The 17,657-nt window shown below is 36.8% G+C and overlaps 2 protein-coding genes across 3 annotated transcripts in view; one reads left to right on the top strand and one right to left on the bottom strand.

Moving 5' to 3' along the window:
- LOC117904498 (apoptosis inhibitor 5-like protein API5) overlaps positions 1-10,548 on the top strand; it is a 29,237-nt gene extending 18,689 nt beyond the window's left edge. For both annotated transcript variants that reach the window (XM_034817128.1, XM_034817127.1), the window contains exons 8-16: positions 351-416; positions 503-568; positions 2,676-2,786; positions 2,958-3,047; positions 3,133-3,239; positions 9,068-9,182; positions 9,272-9,337; positions 9,454-9,557; positions 9,974-10,548. In XM_034817128.1, coding sequence (XP_034673019.1) covers positions 351-416; positions 503-568; positions 2,676-2,786; positions 2,958-3,047; positions 3,133-3,239; positions 9,068-9,182; positions 9,272-9,337; positions 9,454-9,557; positions 9,974-10,163 — 915 coding nt within the window. In that variant the 3' untranslated portion in view covers positions 10,164-10,548. The remainder of the gene's footprint in view (positions 1-350; positions 417-502; positions 569-2,675; positions 2,787-2,957; positions 3,048-3,132; positions 3,240-9,067; positions 9,183-9,271; positions 9,338-9,453; positions 9,558-9,973) is intronic.
- A 383-nt stretch (positions 10,549-10,931) lies between these two features.
- Positions 10,932-15,761, bottom strand: LOC117904323 (glutamate receptor 2.9-like). Its single transcript, XM_034816869.1, has 5 exons — positions 15,228-15,761; positions 13,177-14,496; positions 12,309-12,590; positions 11,824-12,221; positions 10,932-11,548 (listed from the first exon to the last, which is right to left on the bottom strand). The coding sequence occupies exons 1-5, from the start codon at positions 15,673-15,675 to the stop codon at positions 11,012-11,014; spliced, it is 2,985 nt and encodes a 994-aa protein (XP_034672760.1). The 5' UTR covers positions 15,676-15,761; the 3' UTR covers positions 10,932-11,011.
- Positions 15,762-17,657: the final 1,896 nt, after the last annotated feature.

The raw sequence follows: 17,657 nt of genomic DNA, 5'->3' as shown, positions 1-17,657 counted from the left end.
AATCTCCAGAGTTTCCAATGTTGTGGAAAAATGAGTTTGGTTTGGGCAAAGGAAAGATCCTGAGATTTTTTAGTGCCATGAGAAAAATTGTCTTTGTGCTTTTTTGGAGATACTTGATATTTTCTTTACTGGAAATTGCAATATGCCATGTAACAATGTTTACCAGATAAGAGCCATTATATCATCATGACTACATAGCATTATTATGAGCCAGTGTCATTGATTGTTAATATTGTCTTTGCTCCTCAAGATTCTCAAGTTCCTTTGTGATCTCATTTATAGCTTTACATTATGATGCTATGTCTTGCTCTATTACTTCTTTCCTGATTACATAGGATTTTGAAATGCAGGTTTCAGATGGGGATCATATTGATAGACTGATATCATGCCTGTACATGGCTCTTCCTTTTTTTGTGGTATAGATTCTGTTGGTTTTTTTATTTATCCTTATTTGGTTCATTCTATATTTTTCTGTTCAACTAAAGCCCTGATTTCCACACAGAGGGGTGCATCAAACAGCAAGTTTCTCAACTATTTAAACAAACACATAATACCTGTTTTTGATAAGGTAATACTTTGACCTTGCGTTCTCTGATAATATAAACATGTTGACTTGGATTTTCTAATCTTGCATGTGATACCTATTTTCTACATTTTGTATTAGTTTTGAAATTGATGATTCTCTTTGCACATTTTTTTTGGGTTGCCAAACTTTTGAATGCAACTATCATGTAAGGGATATTGAACTTTGTAGTGTCTCTGGAATAGCTACTGTCTGAAGTGTTTGCATCTTATATTTGATAGAAACTGAAATCATGAGCCATTTCTATTTACGTTATGCTAATAGCTATAGATACAATATATGTTTTTCTAACTACTTCCAAGTGTTCAAAGGTACTTAGAAATGCATACACAATTCATGTTCATGTTGCTGCAAATGGTCTATTCAATTCTTTTTCTGTGATATACATTTATTTTTCATGGGAAAGGATAGTACAATGTATTCCATAAAGAAAATGAAAGAATTCAGCTTACAAGTGGTCTGCGCTGTCATTAAACTGGAGTAAAAGGAACACTAGAAGTATAAACTACAAACAAGAACGGATTCCTTGAAGTCCCAGCTCTTTAAAAGCCCCTGTGGTGCATGGACACTTGTTCCCATTTTGAGGAAAAAAAAAAAAAAAGGAGAAATGCCAAAAGCGCCCTAAATTACACAGGGAGTGTACAAAGGGCGCCTAAAGCACCACCAATAAAAACAAAGGGGGACTAACAAAAAATGGCACCTCTCAAGATCATATCCAATCCACAAAATCTACAATAGAGGAAGGGCCTAGACCTATAAACAACTTGGACCACGTTTTTAATACACGTTTTTTCTTTACCCATCAAAAAAAAAAAAAAAAAAATTCCTGTTTTGGATGGTCGCTTATTACCTGTTGGATCATGAGGGGTGTGGAATCTATGTAGAGTGAATGCATAATAAGGCAATGTGGCATTCAGAAACCTTTTTTTTGATGGCTAAGAAATCTAATGATGAAAGATATCAAAAACTGGTAGGAAGCTCTACGAATTTCAATGTTTATGTGATTTTTGTCTCTGATACAAAAGATGTGAAAACTCATTTTTTAATTGGTTCAGGGAACATTTATGATGTAGGACAGAAGAAAAGAAAAAAAATTGTAGGATAGAAGGTAAAAAATATGGGTAAGAAGGGAATATATGGGAAGAATGGAAAAAACTGTGCAAGATGGAAGACAGCTATTTATTGTTCAGAATTAATGAGAGCATTTGTAACAACCCCTCCACCACCTTTTCTTTTCTCTCCCTAATTTCTTATATCTTACATGTAATTTCTGTTCTTATGCAGTTGGTACAACAGTAATTAATCTGAGGCAATTATCCTCTTTTATGATAGACTACTTAACTTGTTTGAAGACCTTGAGTTGAGATGTGAAGTGATGGAAGAACTTTGGGTGACCGTGGCAAAGTTCATTAATAGGTTGAGAACAGAAATACCTTATGAAACCTCTGCAGTTGTGGTCTGGAACTTTTGCGATGGGAAAACCTTGCATCACTCTATCATTTTCATTTTTTGGATTATGGATCAATTTTGCTCTGATGCCAAAGTGATGTAGGGCAAAAGGAAATATATATGTATATGGGCAAGAAGGGATTTAGATGAGAAGAGAGAAAAAGAAATTAGGTGAGAAATAAACATAAATTAAATGAGAAACACAAGAAAGTTATTTGCGCTCACTTATCTAAACAATGAGAAACACAAGAAAGTAGCGAAGAAAGAACAAATTCCTTGATTAACTACAAAGATTTCATGAGGTGGGAATGCAAATTTGGCAGTTTGCCCATCTCTCTTATCCACTATATTTACGCCTATAATAAACTTGAAATGTATCGTCTCTGTCCTTATCAAATTTTCATATGAAGATTTTGAATTTCCTGAGCATTATTCCGTGTTAATATCTGAAAAGTTACCTGATAAATAGAAACTGGCTGCCCATTAAATTTTGGAGAAGTTTCCTTCTGGTCTCAAAACAGGCTTCAATTTTTTACCTCTTGGGAAGAGAGTTTTAAGTGAAGTAGTAATTATGGCTAAAATGATAAAAGATACTGCTTTAGTGGTTAGAAAAATTTATTCTAACAATACTTTTCTCTGTCAGCTTCCAGAAGAGCGAAAACTAGATTTGCTGAAAAACCTTGCAGAGAGTTCACCTTATTCAGCACCACAGGATTCACGCCAGATTCTTCCATCCGTTGTTCAGCTCTTGAAGGTACACATTGTAATGGTATTAAGTACTCAATGTAACATTCCTTTTTTTGAGTGCTTAGTTTACGGGACAAGTAACAGGAGTGGTTATGTTTTGATAGACAACAAGAATACATCTGTTATGCCTATTTCTATACACACTTTTCTCATTAAATGTTTTCCTTTCTTTCATCAGAAGTACATGCCTCGAAGAAAGACGGGAGAGGAGACGAATTTCACTTATGTTGAGTGTCTGTTGTACACATTTCACCATTTAGCTTATAAGGTTATTGATCCACTCTGATTTTACCTTCGTCACATCCTTTTGCCTGGATCAGTACTATTAAATATTGTTGGATCTTGTTGCACAGGCTCCTAATGCCACAAATAGTTTATGTGGTTACAAGATAGTGACTGGTCAACCATCAGATAGGCTCGGGGAGGACTTCTCAGAATATTACAAGGACTTCACTGAGAGGTTTACTATTATTTTTTGTCTTGCCTTTCTTTCTTGAATAAATCATGTGGACCTTCTACTAAGCAATCTAGAGAACACAGAACAACAAAGGACACTAAAAATGACTTCTATTTTTTACCCTTCACCAAAGAAACATGCCTTTTTACTTGATTAGCCATATCTTACGCCATTTGAGGCCTAGCTCAAGTGGGAAGTGATTGGTGTGAATAAGGGAGGTTTCAAGTTCAATTTTGTGTAATAGTGAAATATATGTTTATATATATATTAAACTGCATATATATCGTATGAATTTTTTCAATTGACATGGGTGGGAATTCAAAATTTTTTATTTTGACATAATTGCCTCTCAACCAACGTTTTGAAAGGCTATTGAAACTATGTAAATTAGCCTTGAGGCTATAGCCTCAATAGAGGGTAATTGAGGCTTAAGTCTCATGTGATTAAGGTTTATACCCTTGAGGTTATAGCCTCGAGCCTATTAAGGCTTAAGCCTCAAATATTCAAAAGGTTTTAATGGGTTTAGAAACTTTATGAGCTTTTTGTATACATTTGTTAATAGGTTAAACCACAAAATTATTGGTTGTAATGACATATGCCATTATGAGGTTTTGATATAGATTTATAAGTTTTGTCTCGCATCCAAGATTGAGGTTAAACCTTCTAAAGAATAAAGAATTGTTCTTTTAAAGAACAAGATAATGTCTACCAATTAACCCTTTAAATGGAAATGAAATGAAGGAATTGGGAAGAAGAAATAAAAGAATTGTTGGTCACTAAAGTGACCGAGCTTATATATAGTCATTATCTTATTACAGATGGATAAAGGAAAAAAGATCAATGTAATTAATGGATAAAGAAGAAAAAATGGGTTGGCATTAACATTGATAGAGAGGATAATAGAGCAATTAGATATAATCATAATTCATTAGAGGATCCTACTAGTGATAGTGATGGTAGTTTTGAAGGTTATTTGATAAATGCTTAAGAGAGTTGGATTTTAGAAGAGATAATAAAAACTAAATTAGAAGCTATTGAAAATGACATACATTAATTTGATTATTTTACATTGTATGGTTTTCTCATCATTTAATTTTCATGTGATTTTATTAGTATTTTACTGATTCTTAAGATTTTTTCTTATTATTATTATTATTTTTTAAAGTTGAGGCTTGTGCCTTGTTTTTTGATAAATAAAAAGGAGAAATTTTTATAAAAATAAACACCAAAAGAGTGTCCTAAAGTATAGGAAGTATACATAAAATGCTTAAAAGTGCCATAAAAAAATAGAGAAGGACAAAAAAAAAAAAAAAAAAACTTCCTCAACCAGAGCCCAACCCATCAACAAAATCTTCAATGGAAGAAGGATTTAAAGTTATAAACAACTTATACTATGCCCAAAGATTACAAAGGAAAGACAATTTCAGCCCTTGAACTAAATGCCCCTCATTTTTAAACGCTCTACTATTTCTTTCCTTCTACATTGTCCAAAAAAGACATAAGGGAGCAACCCACCACACCTTTCTCCATTTTTGACCCATGAAAGAATAGTGCCATCCTAAAAACATCTCTCTTACCGATGAGGGGAGCACCCACAACACACCAAACTAAGAAAACAATAAATGCCATAAACCCTTAACCTATCATAGTGGATGACGATGTGATCAATAGATTCTTCTTTTGTAAGATAAAGAAAAGATCTATTCTCCAAAGATTGCTCTCTTCTTTGAATGTGATCTAAGGTTAAAACTTAAATCCAAGTAGCCTCTCATGCAAAGAAGCCCACCCTCGACGACACCCGTGAGTTTCTAATTATACTTGCTGGAAAAACACCTTTTCTTCCTTTCTCCAAAGCCCTGTAAAGGGTTTTAGCATAAAATTTTCCATCCTTTGACTTTGTTCATATTACTTTATCATCCACATTGTTGCACACCCTTCTACCTTGCAATCTTAGAAGGAAACGCTCCACAATTTCCACCTCTCAATCATTGAGCTGCCTAGAGGATGGGTTCCAAACATCCTCCACCCAAGCCTCCTTGGAAGAAGCTATAGAAAATAAGAAAGGAAAAGAAATGCAATTTACTTGGACCGGCATTTTAAGTAATCGATTGAAGTCTAAAATTGATTGGTTCCTGATCTTTAAGGATTGAGAGTCTCATTTTCCTGGAGTCATCCAGTATGTCCTTCCTAGATTGGTGTCCGACCATTTTCCAATTCTTCTTGATGGGGAAGGGGTGAGGAGAGGTCCCACTCCTTTTAGGTTTGAAAATATGTGGTTGAAGGAGGAGGGTCTTAAAGATTTATTGAGATTGTGGTGGAAGAGGCTAAAGTTCAGTGGGACTGCTAGCTTCATTCTAGTTCAAAAGATGAAAACTCTAAAACCTTTTCTAAGGAACTGGAACAAGGAAGTGTTTGGGAAGATTGAAGTTCAGAAGACTTTAGCCCTGAACGGTGTAAACTTTTGGGATACAGAGGAAAGTTGTCGATCACTGTCTCTGGAAGAGGAGGATTTTAGGAGAGAAGTTAGGGAGAATTACAAGAAGTGGGCTCTTTTAGAAGAGATGTTCTAGTGACAAAAATAAAGGGAAATCTGGTTGAAGGAGGGGGATAAAAACACGAGCTTTTTCCACCAAAGGGCTAATGCGCACAGAAGAAGGAACCAAATGGCCAAAGTTAAAGTTAATGGAACATGGATCATTGAGGACAATGACATAAAGGAAGAAGTGGGTAGAGTTTTTCAGAAGTTGCTTTCTACCATTGGTGAGTGGAGACCCAGCTTAAGTGCTCTATCGTTCGAGAGGTTGGATTCTATGGAGGTAGAAGGGCTGGAGAAACCTTTTATAGAGGAAGAGATTTTTGGTGCTCTGTCAGATTTTAGCAGAGACAAAGCACCAGGTTCGGATGGTTTCTCCAATGCTTTTTGGCAGTTTTCTTGGGAGTTCTTTAAGGATGAAGTGATGAATTTTTTTTAAGGAGTTTTATGAAGATGGTTGTTTTATTAGGAGTGTGAATGCAACTTTCTTAGTGTTGATCCCGAAGAGAGGGGATGTAGAGGACTTGAGAGATTTAAGGCCTATCAGCCTAGTGAGGGGGCTGTACAAGTGGTTGGCTAAGGTACTGGCTAATAGGTTAAAACTTGTGTTAAATAAGGCAATTTCTAACGCCCAAAATACATTTGTGGAGGGTAGGCAAATTATGGATGTAGTGCTTATTGCAAATGAAGCAATTGATTCAATTTTGAAGAGCAAGGGAGGAACAATTCTCTACAAGCTGAATTTAGAGAAGGCGTATGATCATGTGGAGTGCCTTTCTTGTTTTCAGTTCTGGAAAAAAATGGGTTTTAGGAAGAAATGGATTAGGTGGATAGAATGGTGTGTGTGCACTGCTAGATTTTCAATTCTTATTAATGGCACTTCTTCGGGCTTTTTTCAAAGCTCTAGGGGTCTAAGGTAGGGAGACCCTATTTCTCCCTATCTGTTTGTGGTAGTGATGGAAGCACTCAGCTGCCTTATAAAAAGAGCTGTTAATGGAGGCTTTTTGTCACCTTGCCAGGTTAGGGGTAAAGGGGGATAAGGGGTTAAAATCTCCCATTGGCTTTTTGCTAATGATACTCTGATTTTCTGCAAGGCCAATGAGGACCAAATCATCTTCTTGAGTTGGCTTCTTATGTGGTTTGAGGCTATATCAGGGCTGAAAGTTAACTTGGATAAAAGTGAGCTGTTCGTAGTGGGCATTGTGGAGAATGTGGAGGAGTTGGCTTCGGAGCTTGGTTGTAAGGTGGGAAGATTACCCTCCACTTACCTGGGGATGCCGTTGGGTGATCCCTTCAAGTCTGTGGCAATTTGGGATCGAGTGGATGAGAGATTCCGTAAGAGACTAGCTATGTGGAAACGTCAATATATTTCTAAGGGAGGGAGAATTACCTTGATCAAGAGTACGCTGTCCAGCTTGCCTATTTACCTTATGTCTATTTTTCAATTACACAGGGGGGTAAGGATAAGGTTGGAGCAGATTCAAAGAGATTTCTTGTGGGGAGGTGGGACTTTAGTCTGGAGACCTCACTTAGTAAGATGGGCAACAGTTTGTCTTGATAAGAGAAAAGGGGTTTGAGGGTTAAGAGCCTTTCTACACTTAATAAGGCCCTCCTTTGCAAATGGAGTTGGCGTTTTGCGAAGGAGAGAAAGGCTTTATGGAACCAAGTAATTAGGGGGAAATATGAGGAGGAAAAGGGAGGGTGGTGTTCTCGGGATGTAAGAGAGGGGTATGGTGTAGGGTTGTGGAAAGCAATTAGGAAGTTTGGGCACTTAGTCAACAGTAGATTCTCCTTTGTGATGGGGAATGGCCAAAGGGTGAGTTTTTGGAAGGATACTTGGTGTGGGGATACACCTTTGTGTGTTTCCTTCCCTTCCTTGTTTGCTTTAGTTGATCCAATCAAAGCTTGGTTGAAGGATGTTTGGTTTGGGACAGCAAGTGGGGGGCGTTGGAGTCCTTGCTTTACTAGGTCCTTTATTGATTGGGAGATGGAAGAGGTGGAGGGCTTTTTGCTACGCCTGTATGGTCAGAAACTGATCATGGAGGAGGATAGGGTGCAGTGTATGTAAACAAAGGATGGAATTTTTTCGACAAAGTCACTTTGCAAAGCCCTAGCATCGGGCTCCTCAGTTTTGTTTCCAATGAAGAACATTTGGAAGTCGTGTGTGCAGCCAAAAGTAAGCTTCTTTGCTTGGGAGGCTTCTTGGGGAAAGTTTTAACCTTGGACCAAGTTAAAAAGAGGGGATGGGCCTTAGCAAATAGATGTTCTTTTTGTCAAGTGGAAGAGGAATCCATTGACCACCTCCTTCTTCATTGTGAAAAGACAAGAGCATTGTGGGTGATGCTTTTCACCCTTTTTGGAGTGTCTTGGGTGTTCCCGTCATCGATTAGGGAAACCTTATTGGGTTGGATTGGTTCCTTTTTGGGTAAGAAATGCAATACTGTTTGGAGAGCGGGTCCTCATTGCATTTTTTGGACTGTTTGGAAGACTAGGAATAGAATCGCCTTTGAAGATGAGGCGTTGTCCATCCAAAGGCTGAAAACTTCTTTTCTTAATGCACTTTGGTTGGAGACTAAGTTGTTTATAAAAGATGGTTCCTCCATCTTTGTTGAGTTCATTGATTGGGTGGGTTCCCGATGAGGGAGGGGTTTTTTTGTACATCTTTATGGACAGTTTTTTGTTTTACTTGTAAGGTGGTGAGTATTTCCCGTTCTTTTCTATACATCTTGAGTCATTATTTTAGTGCCTCTTAGCAATACAATTCTTTTCTTACTTATCAAAAAAGAAAAGAAAAAGAGAGGAACAGAAATGCACAATTGATCATCATCACACCACATCACACCATGCCGCTTGTCATTCTAAAACCTCACCCCCTCCCATTATCCACAGAAGAGGCAACTCTACAGCTCAGAAAAGGCTAAAGGCGCCTTGTTTTGCCTTGAGGCTTATGCTTTGCCTCATTTGAGCAAAACACCTCAAGACTGCCTTTAGCCTTTTAAAACATTGCCCTCAACTGTGGAAGCCCATGCTATTGCTCCAGGAGGTAAACTCCTTTAAACAGCTTTAATGATGAACAGTCAATACATGGATAATTATTTACACTAATCACATATGGGGAGCTGAACCTTATTCCATTAGAGCCAAAGGAACCAATGTAGCCAATTTGTGCCTGAATCTTAAGCTTTCATTCGATAGGTTTACCTTGCATCATTGCATGTATTTGGTTTCCTCTGGCTTTTTTGAAGGAAAAACTTTAGTAGTTATAACATGGTGAACATCTTTTTCCTTGATGAGACAGGTTGACTCATGTGGAAGAGCTAGCTAGGGCTACTATGAAGAAGTTAACTCAGGGAATGGCTGAGCACAATAAAGCAATGGCTGCTGCTAAATCTGATGAAGCAAAGGATAACATTGTAAGTTTACTATTTGAAACTTGTGTGGTCTCCTGTTGAGATATTCATTTGTTGTGTCACTTACCACTTTATTCCTCCATAATCTACAGAAAACCCAAAAGCAGAATACTACAACTGGTTTGAGAACCTGCAATAACATTCTGGCTATGACACAGGTGAAAGGGAATTAAATTTCTGTTACTTGTAAATACATGTTTATCAGTGTATGTCATATAAATAGGTATGCATATGCAGACTGACTTGATTTTGCTCATGATCCTTTACAACTCAGCCATTGCATTCAAAATCACCTTCATTTATTGGGGATAAGAGGATCAACCTCTCTTGGAAGGAAGCAACAAAACCTTCTGTGCCTTCAACTGCAATGGCAGCTGGGTATGACAACCATGGATCTTAGTCTGTTATTTTTCATCTTTTCATTCTTCTTTTTATTTTTCTTATTTTCTTTGGTTACTTTAATAAGATTAGCTCTTTGGTTAAGTTTCATAAATTTTGCTGCTTGATTCCATGGCCTTATTTAGATTGGTTTCTTGGGAGAGGATAGTTTTGAATTGTGTGATAAGAGGACCTTCCTTTATGTTACTTATGGAGTTTTCACAGACTGCTGTCCAATTTAGCAGCTTAGATATGCAGTGGAAGCAACTGCAGCTTGGATACGCAATTACTTTGTCCTTTAACAACTTGCTTGTTTTTAGAAATGTTAACCTTCAAAATGAGGATATTTTACCGCTTGATCTTTTCTGCAAAGAGTTTTCTTGCTCACTTTATTCTGCATGAACTTTTTGGTGCAGAGGAAAACGACCTGCAAGTACTACGAATGGTGCCAGCAATGCTGCAGCAAAAAAGGGCCGTGGAGCTGGTGGTTTGCAAAACCAGCTAGTTAACAGGGCATTGGAAGGTTTATCCCATGGTGGAAGAAGTGGTATAAGGGGCAGAGGCAGAGGGTGGGGAGGGCGTGGGCGAGGAAGGAGCCACTGGTAGCTTTGATTCCCATCCAAATTGTGTAACAGAACCATCTGAACGATGGAGTTAGTATGAATCAGAAGGATATGAACAAGAGTCATTGATGTATTAAATCTCTCTTCTATTGGAACAATTTTTTTATTTATATAGGGGCAGCCAATGAGTTTTTAGATTCACTGAGGACCAACACTGGATAGAGTTCCTCAGGAGCTGTTCTACTTTGCCAAGCTCCATATGACTTGAGGCCTTGGTTTCTCAATCCTTTCTAATTTTGCCTACTAGAACCAATGTTGTTTAGAAAATTTGCACATGGCTGTTGTTAAAAATCTTTGAATGCTTGCTTTTTGCATGTACATTTGTGTGAAAGTGGATAAATGTAGCTTTAAGAGCTAGATTCTTCAAATTTGATAAAATGGCCTAAGTTTTACGTTGAGAAAGAAATATTTTGATCTATGTGGAACATTCATAAATTTGAGAAGACTGAGTATGCATCTTCAAACATTATTATTCTGTATTACATGAATAGACTATTCCTGCTGTTCTCAAAGATGAGGGTTGGTACGCAATTGCATTCAGCCTCCTTGCTTTCTGGTCTTTTGGGACCACTGGCTTCCAGTTATACCAAAATGACATATCAAGCTTAATGATAATTGTATTCTTTTAATGTCATAGTGTCATATTGCTTATTGCAAGTTTAATATTATCTTTATACTTCCATCTTCCATTTATAAATGTATTATTTAACAAAATTTGTTTTGCAGAATGCACGTATAGGATCTTATAACATATAGTTGTATTTACAAAAATCAATTATTTATTCAATCTGAGTAAACTAGTAGTACACAAGTTCAACAGCTGGTTTCTATCTAGGGTACATGGTTGTGGGGAGAGGTCTCAGGAGGCTCCAGCACATCAGAAGCGTTCACCCTTGAGTTCATAGTTGCAGTAGGTGGAGAGGCCTCCGAAGGCTCCGGGGCATCAGAAGGGCTCTCTGGTGACAACCTTGGAGAGGTCCATTCATCTCCAGTGGGACGGGGAGGCAAATTTGACGGTTTTTCATTAGGAATCTCAGTGTGTCCATGATGAAAGAAATGTACCAATTGAACAGTCTTCATCCAGACACTCTCATCACTTGGGCTTGCATCACTTCTGGATGCCTGGTGGCGTTTAAAATCGATGAGCAGGCGACGGAGGAATAGTAGGAAGCAGAGGGTGGAAGTGGTGCCACATAAAAGGTAGAGAGCCCAGAAGTTTCCGAGGCTCAGTTCATCAGTTTCGGTGGTGGAACACTCGGCAGAACGAGGAAACCACTTATCTTCTAATTCTTTTATTCTCCCCTTCTCAGATAGGGTTAGGATGGCTTCAGAGAAGTCAGCAGCTAGTGGAGAGCCTTTCTGAAAGGCCTGCAGGGAGAAATGGCCAAAAGTGATTTCATTATAAGAATCCTAAGCAAATTCCATATACAATATACTATTCTATTCCACTGAGCAAAGCTTGGCCTAATTTACACCCCGAGACAATGGATGGGCCAATTTTCTTTTGGGAAAAAGGGCATCGACAAGGGAAATCAGTTTGGGTCACTCCATACATTTGGTGGCCTAAACTTTCCTCCCTCAAGCAATTATCCTAAGAAAAATTTAGTAAATGCAAATGGGGAAGAGTTCGAGTTACTACTCACAAAGCCTAATCCTCCGAATCTGTTGAGGGGTTGGGTGGCAGTGTAATTCTTGCAGAACTGATTGATGAAAACTTTCGCATAAGGAAGTTCAAGAAAGGCAGCTGAGATGTTCCCACTATGGAATTCGCCGGGGTATTGGTATTGGCTGCTAATATTCTTGATATTAGCCGCTTCGAATTTAGTCACATTCTCCAAGAATTTCCTCACAAACGAATCACCATCACAACCAACCGCAGACTTGGTAGCTTTTAGCCATTCGACATCTATCGCATCGGGTTCAAGTCGTCGGACAGTGAGCATTGAAGAGAGACTAGCAGTGTAGCTGGAGGTTAAGACGAAGACAACAAATAGCCACACCACTATCACTACTCGAGTAATATTGCTACGAATTGTCTCCCCTGGGAAATGAAACAACAGCTAGCTTTCTGAGTAATTTGATTATTGAGCAAACCAAAATATCTTGCATTTTCAATACTAATACTTACTATGAGCAAAGAAAAGAGAAGAGAAGGTGAACCAAAGAGCTGTCCCAAGCTGACTCTTCCATGGGCCTCTGAATGCCGGATTGTTGGATTGGTACTCCAGTACCCAAACTATGAACATGGTGTAGACCAAGAGTGCACCAGTGGTTACCCACATTTTCCAAGTGAAAGGCTTCATGAACATCCATGCCTTGTGAGGTTCTTCAGACCTTACTTGTAGTATCATCACCAATCCTGATTCAGCATATGGCTGTGTGAATTCCACCTTTTTTGAACGTTTGGCTAGTATGATTCATGTAATTGATCATGTAATTGATTCACAAGAGATAAGCACAAAATTTCTATCAGAAACAAATGATTGAAACAAATACAAAGTATGATTCATGAATTCTGAGAGTGAATCTCCTGTAGTGTATTGTCTCATGAGGACAAAGTCAAAAATTAATATATCAGAAAAGTCTACTAAACAGTATTTCTTTGGGAGGCACAAAAATTTAGAAGTTTCAAGGGTTTGAAAAACCTAGCTAGTTAGGTAAATATATATTTCCATATAAAAACTTTCTTAAATTCGCTCTTGCTGTAGTCAGGCAGGCAAATATTGACTAGGAGAGAAATGAAGTTCAGTTTGACTTTGATTGGCTAACAATCTGATTCTCATTTATCAATAAATACATGTTTCAGTTGTTTTCGTCTAAACCAACAAGAAGTTGATCAGTAAGCCAGACAGCTGATGCTCTATGCGTAGTTAAAGGAAAACGTTTAATGATGAAACCACAATACAAACACAAACACCACAATACAAATCATGGACATTGGAGTGAAGTTGAGATTTAATTGTAGTGTGGGGAATCTCATGATTATTGAGAAAGATTTAAAGAGCAAAGGCTTGAGATAGGAGTAATTACCTTGTTGTAAACACAATCAACCAGCTCATCATATGTGCCATGATATGGATCGAAGTCATAGGGTAAAGAGTAATTTTGCTCCAGAATTTTCAACACCTCTCGGAAAATATCAATACAGAAACCAGTATATTTTTTCTCAGGATCAGTTTGAGCGTTGTCCACCATCACAAACTTCTCGAAAGAGGGGTGAGATGGAATTCCAATCTTCAATGGTTTTGCAACAGTGGGCATTTCCCATCCCTTGGGGACACGTTTTAGGTACCCTGGCCAAATCACTGGACCCTCCAAAATCCTTGTGGTGTTTCTACCGCTATTTTTGTCTCCACCTTCTCTGCTGAAAGGGTTGTCCAAGTCCTGTGTCCAAAAATCAAGCTCCGTGTAGCCCTTTCCAACAATGTTTATAATCATGAATGGCAACGAATTTGAATTTGAAAAATTAATTGTTCCACTTAAACCACTGAAGTCACTCAATAATATATTTTTTAACAACATTTTTGGAGTATTAGTATCACCAGCTAATCTCTCCAGGGCCCGTGTGATGACAGCAATGCTATCATATGCTCGTAGTGCATGAATTCCTGGCTGGGCGTTGTCTTCCTCTGGGTATTCAGATTTAAAATTTTTCTGAAACTGGGCAGAGAATTCTTGGAAGGGCCTATTGGATTTGGAATAGTAGGACTTGATTCCTAGAGCCCCTTCCATATAGGAGATAACGGAGGTGTCCATGGAATCCAGGAAGCTTGAAATGCTATCTGTAATTATCCAGGCTGAGTCTTTCCCCATAAAATCCATCCGCCTTGCTTCTTGGAACAATTGGGTAGCCATTGGTAAAGACGATTGAAGAACAATGAAAACCCTGGATTGTGTGCTCAAAAGCTTCAAGAGCTCTTGATGGACAGCTCCTCTTGGATCAGATAGAGATGATATGGGAGGAAGAGGCAAATGGTACTCAATCTCCGAGCCAACTCTTTGAAGAGCTTCAGATAAAATAGTTAACATCTCAGTGTTCCCACCGTACGCATCATCTTCATAGATTGCGATGACCCTTCGCCAGTGATAGGAGTGAACGATAGCTGCAATGCACCTTATTTGTTCAGAAACATTGGTGCCCATTTGTATCAGGGTGGACCTTCCAAGCTGCCTCGATGGCCGGACACTCGCGGCTGCCGCCAATGAAAGAACTGGTACTTGAGCTTGGTTTCCGATTTCAGCAGCTAAAGCTGCTTGCTGCCATGTATCCATGCCCACAATCACTTGCACTTTGTTCTCTTTAATCAGTTCTTCAGCTGCAATTAATTAAATGTTATGAACCCCATTAATTGTATTCCATTTTTGTTCTGCCTATTTCATTTATATTCAGTACATAACAGTGTTTTTCAATACATGGAAGCAATAAAAATCCATTTCCACCTATTTCAATTTCTTTTCTATTTCTAAATGATGAGTGCTACTTAAAACAAGTTTTTCAAGTTATCCTAAATTTATTTTTTAGAGGAAAACTTAAGAATGAAAAAAAAAAGGAAAAGAAAAAGGAAAAACATTAGAATTTAATATTTTTTATTTTACTATGATTGCCAAATGACCAATATAAAGACATCCATCTCTCTATATCTTCCTACTTTTATTTTTTAAAATTAAAAAAAAAATTAATATAAAAAATAAAAATAATTATTTTTACTTCTTTATATCCATTCAAAGTTTAACCCTAATTTTTCCTTTGTCCTTTCCTCTGCCTCGTCCCTTCTTTTCCTTCCTAGTGGGTCATGAATGATAGGAAGGAAGAGAATAAAAGGGAAACAAAATTGAGGTGGGTGTTAAAGAAGATGAGGATAATTTTATCCTTTCATATTTAATTTTTAATTTAAAAAAAATAAAAAATAGAAGATATATAAGTGATGTAGAGATATAGTTTGGGTGGCTGATGTTATAACCACTCGTGTATCATTATAGAGGATTAATGTTGAAAATAATAGGTGATTAGACAGCCGTAGAAGGAATCAAGGAAGAGATGACCAACCTGTTAAGGCCGCCCCATAGAGTTCTCCGGTGAAGTTCCGGGAGATAAGAGAGAGCTTATGATTCTTGGAATTGTTATTGAACTTATCCACAGCTATCTTCATGGCGGTTATTTCCTCTTTGCCTTTACGAGAATTAGCATCAATGATTGCCCCAATGATGGTGGAGTTGTCATCTACTGCTGTGCCGGTGATGTATCCAAGATGGCAGACAATTAAAAGAATGGAGGTAAGTGAAAAGTAGATGAAACATGGTGTTGGAGAATTCAGTGGGGAGGGCATTTCTGCTCTTAGCAACCAGCAAGCAATTAGTGCCTTAAAGGAGATTCTTCTAAGCTTAAATAAATATAAATTCACAAGTAGAATATTCATTTCGAATCCCCAGTATGAAGTTTCCTTCTTACTTCGTAAGTCAATTCTTGCTGTGGAATTCCCTTCCATTGCTTTCATTCTCCTTGTACACGGTATTCAAAGCCAACCGCATGGATTTATGGCCAAGGACAAAGAAGATTAAACAATGTGTCGTTTTCATTCAAGGATTTAGTGGTGTTGGAGGTAAGCGAAAAATAGAAGAAACATGGAGTCGGAGGATTTAGTGGAAGGGCATTTCGGCTTTTAGCAACTGGCATGAAAGTGCCTCGACTTTGAATCCACGAGTTGAATCCTTTATTTTGAATCCCCAATACGAAGTTCCGTGCTTGCTTCGTATACGAATGCATGCTGCGTTGAAATCACTGATTCACTGAAGGATAGACACAAAGAATATTCAAACATGAGAGACTACATGCATTTATGGTCAAGGAAATCACTGAATTAACATCATTCATTGCTTTAATACTTTTGGTTTTATCTACGAGAGAGAGAGAATCTCAATGGAGATTGAACAAAAAGTGTGGATTTTTTTTATACTTATTCTTTAAAATAAAAAAATTTTAAAATATTTTTAGAATGTGTTTTTGAGTTGAGAAAATATTTTTTCATTTTACTAATAAGAAAATATTTTTATAAAACGTTTCCAAATAGATTCTAAATATCAAGTCTTAGATTTTGGTAAGAATTGTGGTTAGATGATGCTGGATTGATCATCATGATAATACCACTTAAAAAAATTATCAATATCATCACATGATTATTTCTCATCTTATACTATTTATATAATTCAACAAGCCTATATTTTGACTTAATGAAGCTCATAAATTTATAATATCTTTCAAAAGGGAGAAACAATCTGGTGCTTATGCCTTGCATGCCGAGATATACAACTTCATTCATGGTCTGCCTTGCTAATTGATCATCAATCGGTGGAATATTTCATTAACTAAGAAAGTCTTGAATATTTCAATTTTTTCTAATCGATCTCTAATCAATGGATGTCATCATTAACTAATAGTTGTCATATGTTTCCACAAACATTAGAGATAAAACCGAAAAAAATCATTTTTCTTAATTTTTATGATAAAGGGGTATTTTTCGAAGTTGATAAATGCGTTAATATGATAAGAATAAACCTTGGTAATTATTCAAATTTGTCATACTAATTGTTCAAGGCTCTAGAAGAAAAAATGAGAACATTCTAATTCCAAATACTTTGAATGTGTTCAATTTTCAAAGTATTGATAAATTTTACAATGACTTGGCTGTGTCATATTTGACTTGGTCATGGTCATACAAGATTAATAAAATAGTTTTTCTGCAATTCAACACTAACTTCATTCCAAACATCAACTCCATTCCAAATTAATTGGTATGTTCCATTTATTTTGACTAATTCACACTAACTTCATTCCAAACATCAACGCCATTCCAACTTAATTGGTATGTCTCATTTATTTTGACTCATTCATGATCAACTCTCAAAATGATTGTATTACGACTCCAATATAAAAATAATAATAAAAAAAATTAAATAAGGAGAATTGTTGTTTCTCATAAATTCCTTACCTTAATGTTAAAAAAAGGAATTGAAAATTTTAAATCTCTATTTTTAGAAGAAGATCGATTGACCTTTCAAAGTATCCTGAGCTATAAGTTCTTCATTTTCCTGTCATTCTCTATTTAGAGATTGCATCTTCTCCCTTATAAGTATTGGCCACAATGTTGACTTGACTAAGGTGAATGGCTTCTTGCAAATGTTTGTTGTGAAAGAGTACTTCTAGAAAAAAGTTGACAAATACATTGATAAGATGATAAGAAACCTATGCTTGAGAATCACTAAACAAAAGTGGGTTAGAGAATCTAAAAAGTTGATTGAAAATAATTAATTAAACGAAAGCATTGAAATGGTGGTATATACAAACAAAGTTATCTTTATTTTAGCAATAAATTAAGAAATTTTATGCTAAATAATATGAATTTAAGACTTTTGTTTTAATGAAAAAAAAAATCATTGATCTTAAAATTTTCATTAAATATTGAAATAATGATAAATAATA

Source organism: Vitis riparia, chromosome 17, assembly GCF_004353265.1.
Source record: "Vitis riparia cultivar Riparia Gloire de Montpellier isolate 1030 chromosome 17, EGFV_Vit.rip_1.0, whole genome shotgun sequence".
NCBI classification, from domain to species: domain Eukaryota; kingdom Viridiplantae; phylum Streptophyta; class Magnoliopsida; order Vitales; family Vitaceae; genus Vitis; species Vitis riparia.
Note: the sequence above shows the minus strand (reverse complement) of the source record. Positions and strands in the feature narration are given on the sequence as shown.

Coding starts and splice junctions, on each gene's coding strand:
- LOC117904323 (XM_034816869.1), bottom strand. CDS start 15,675: ATGAAAGCAATGGAAGGGAATTCCACAGCAAGAATTGACTTACGAAGT. Junction 14,497..15,227: donor CTATGGGGCGGCCTTAACAG/GTTGGTCATCTC, acceptor AATTAATTGCAG/CTGAAGAACTGATTAAAGAG. Junction 12,222..12,308: donor TTCTCTTTTCTTTGCTCATA/GTAAGTATTAGT, acceptor TTCATTTCCCAG/GGGAGACAATTCGTAGCAAT.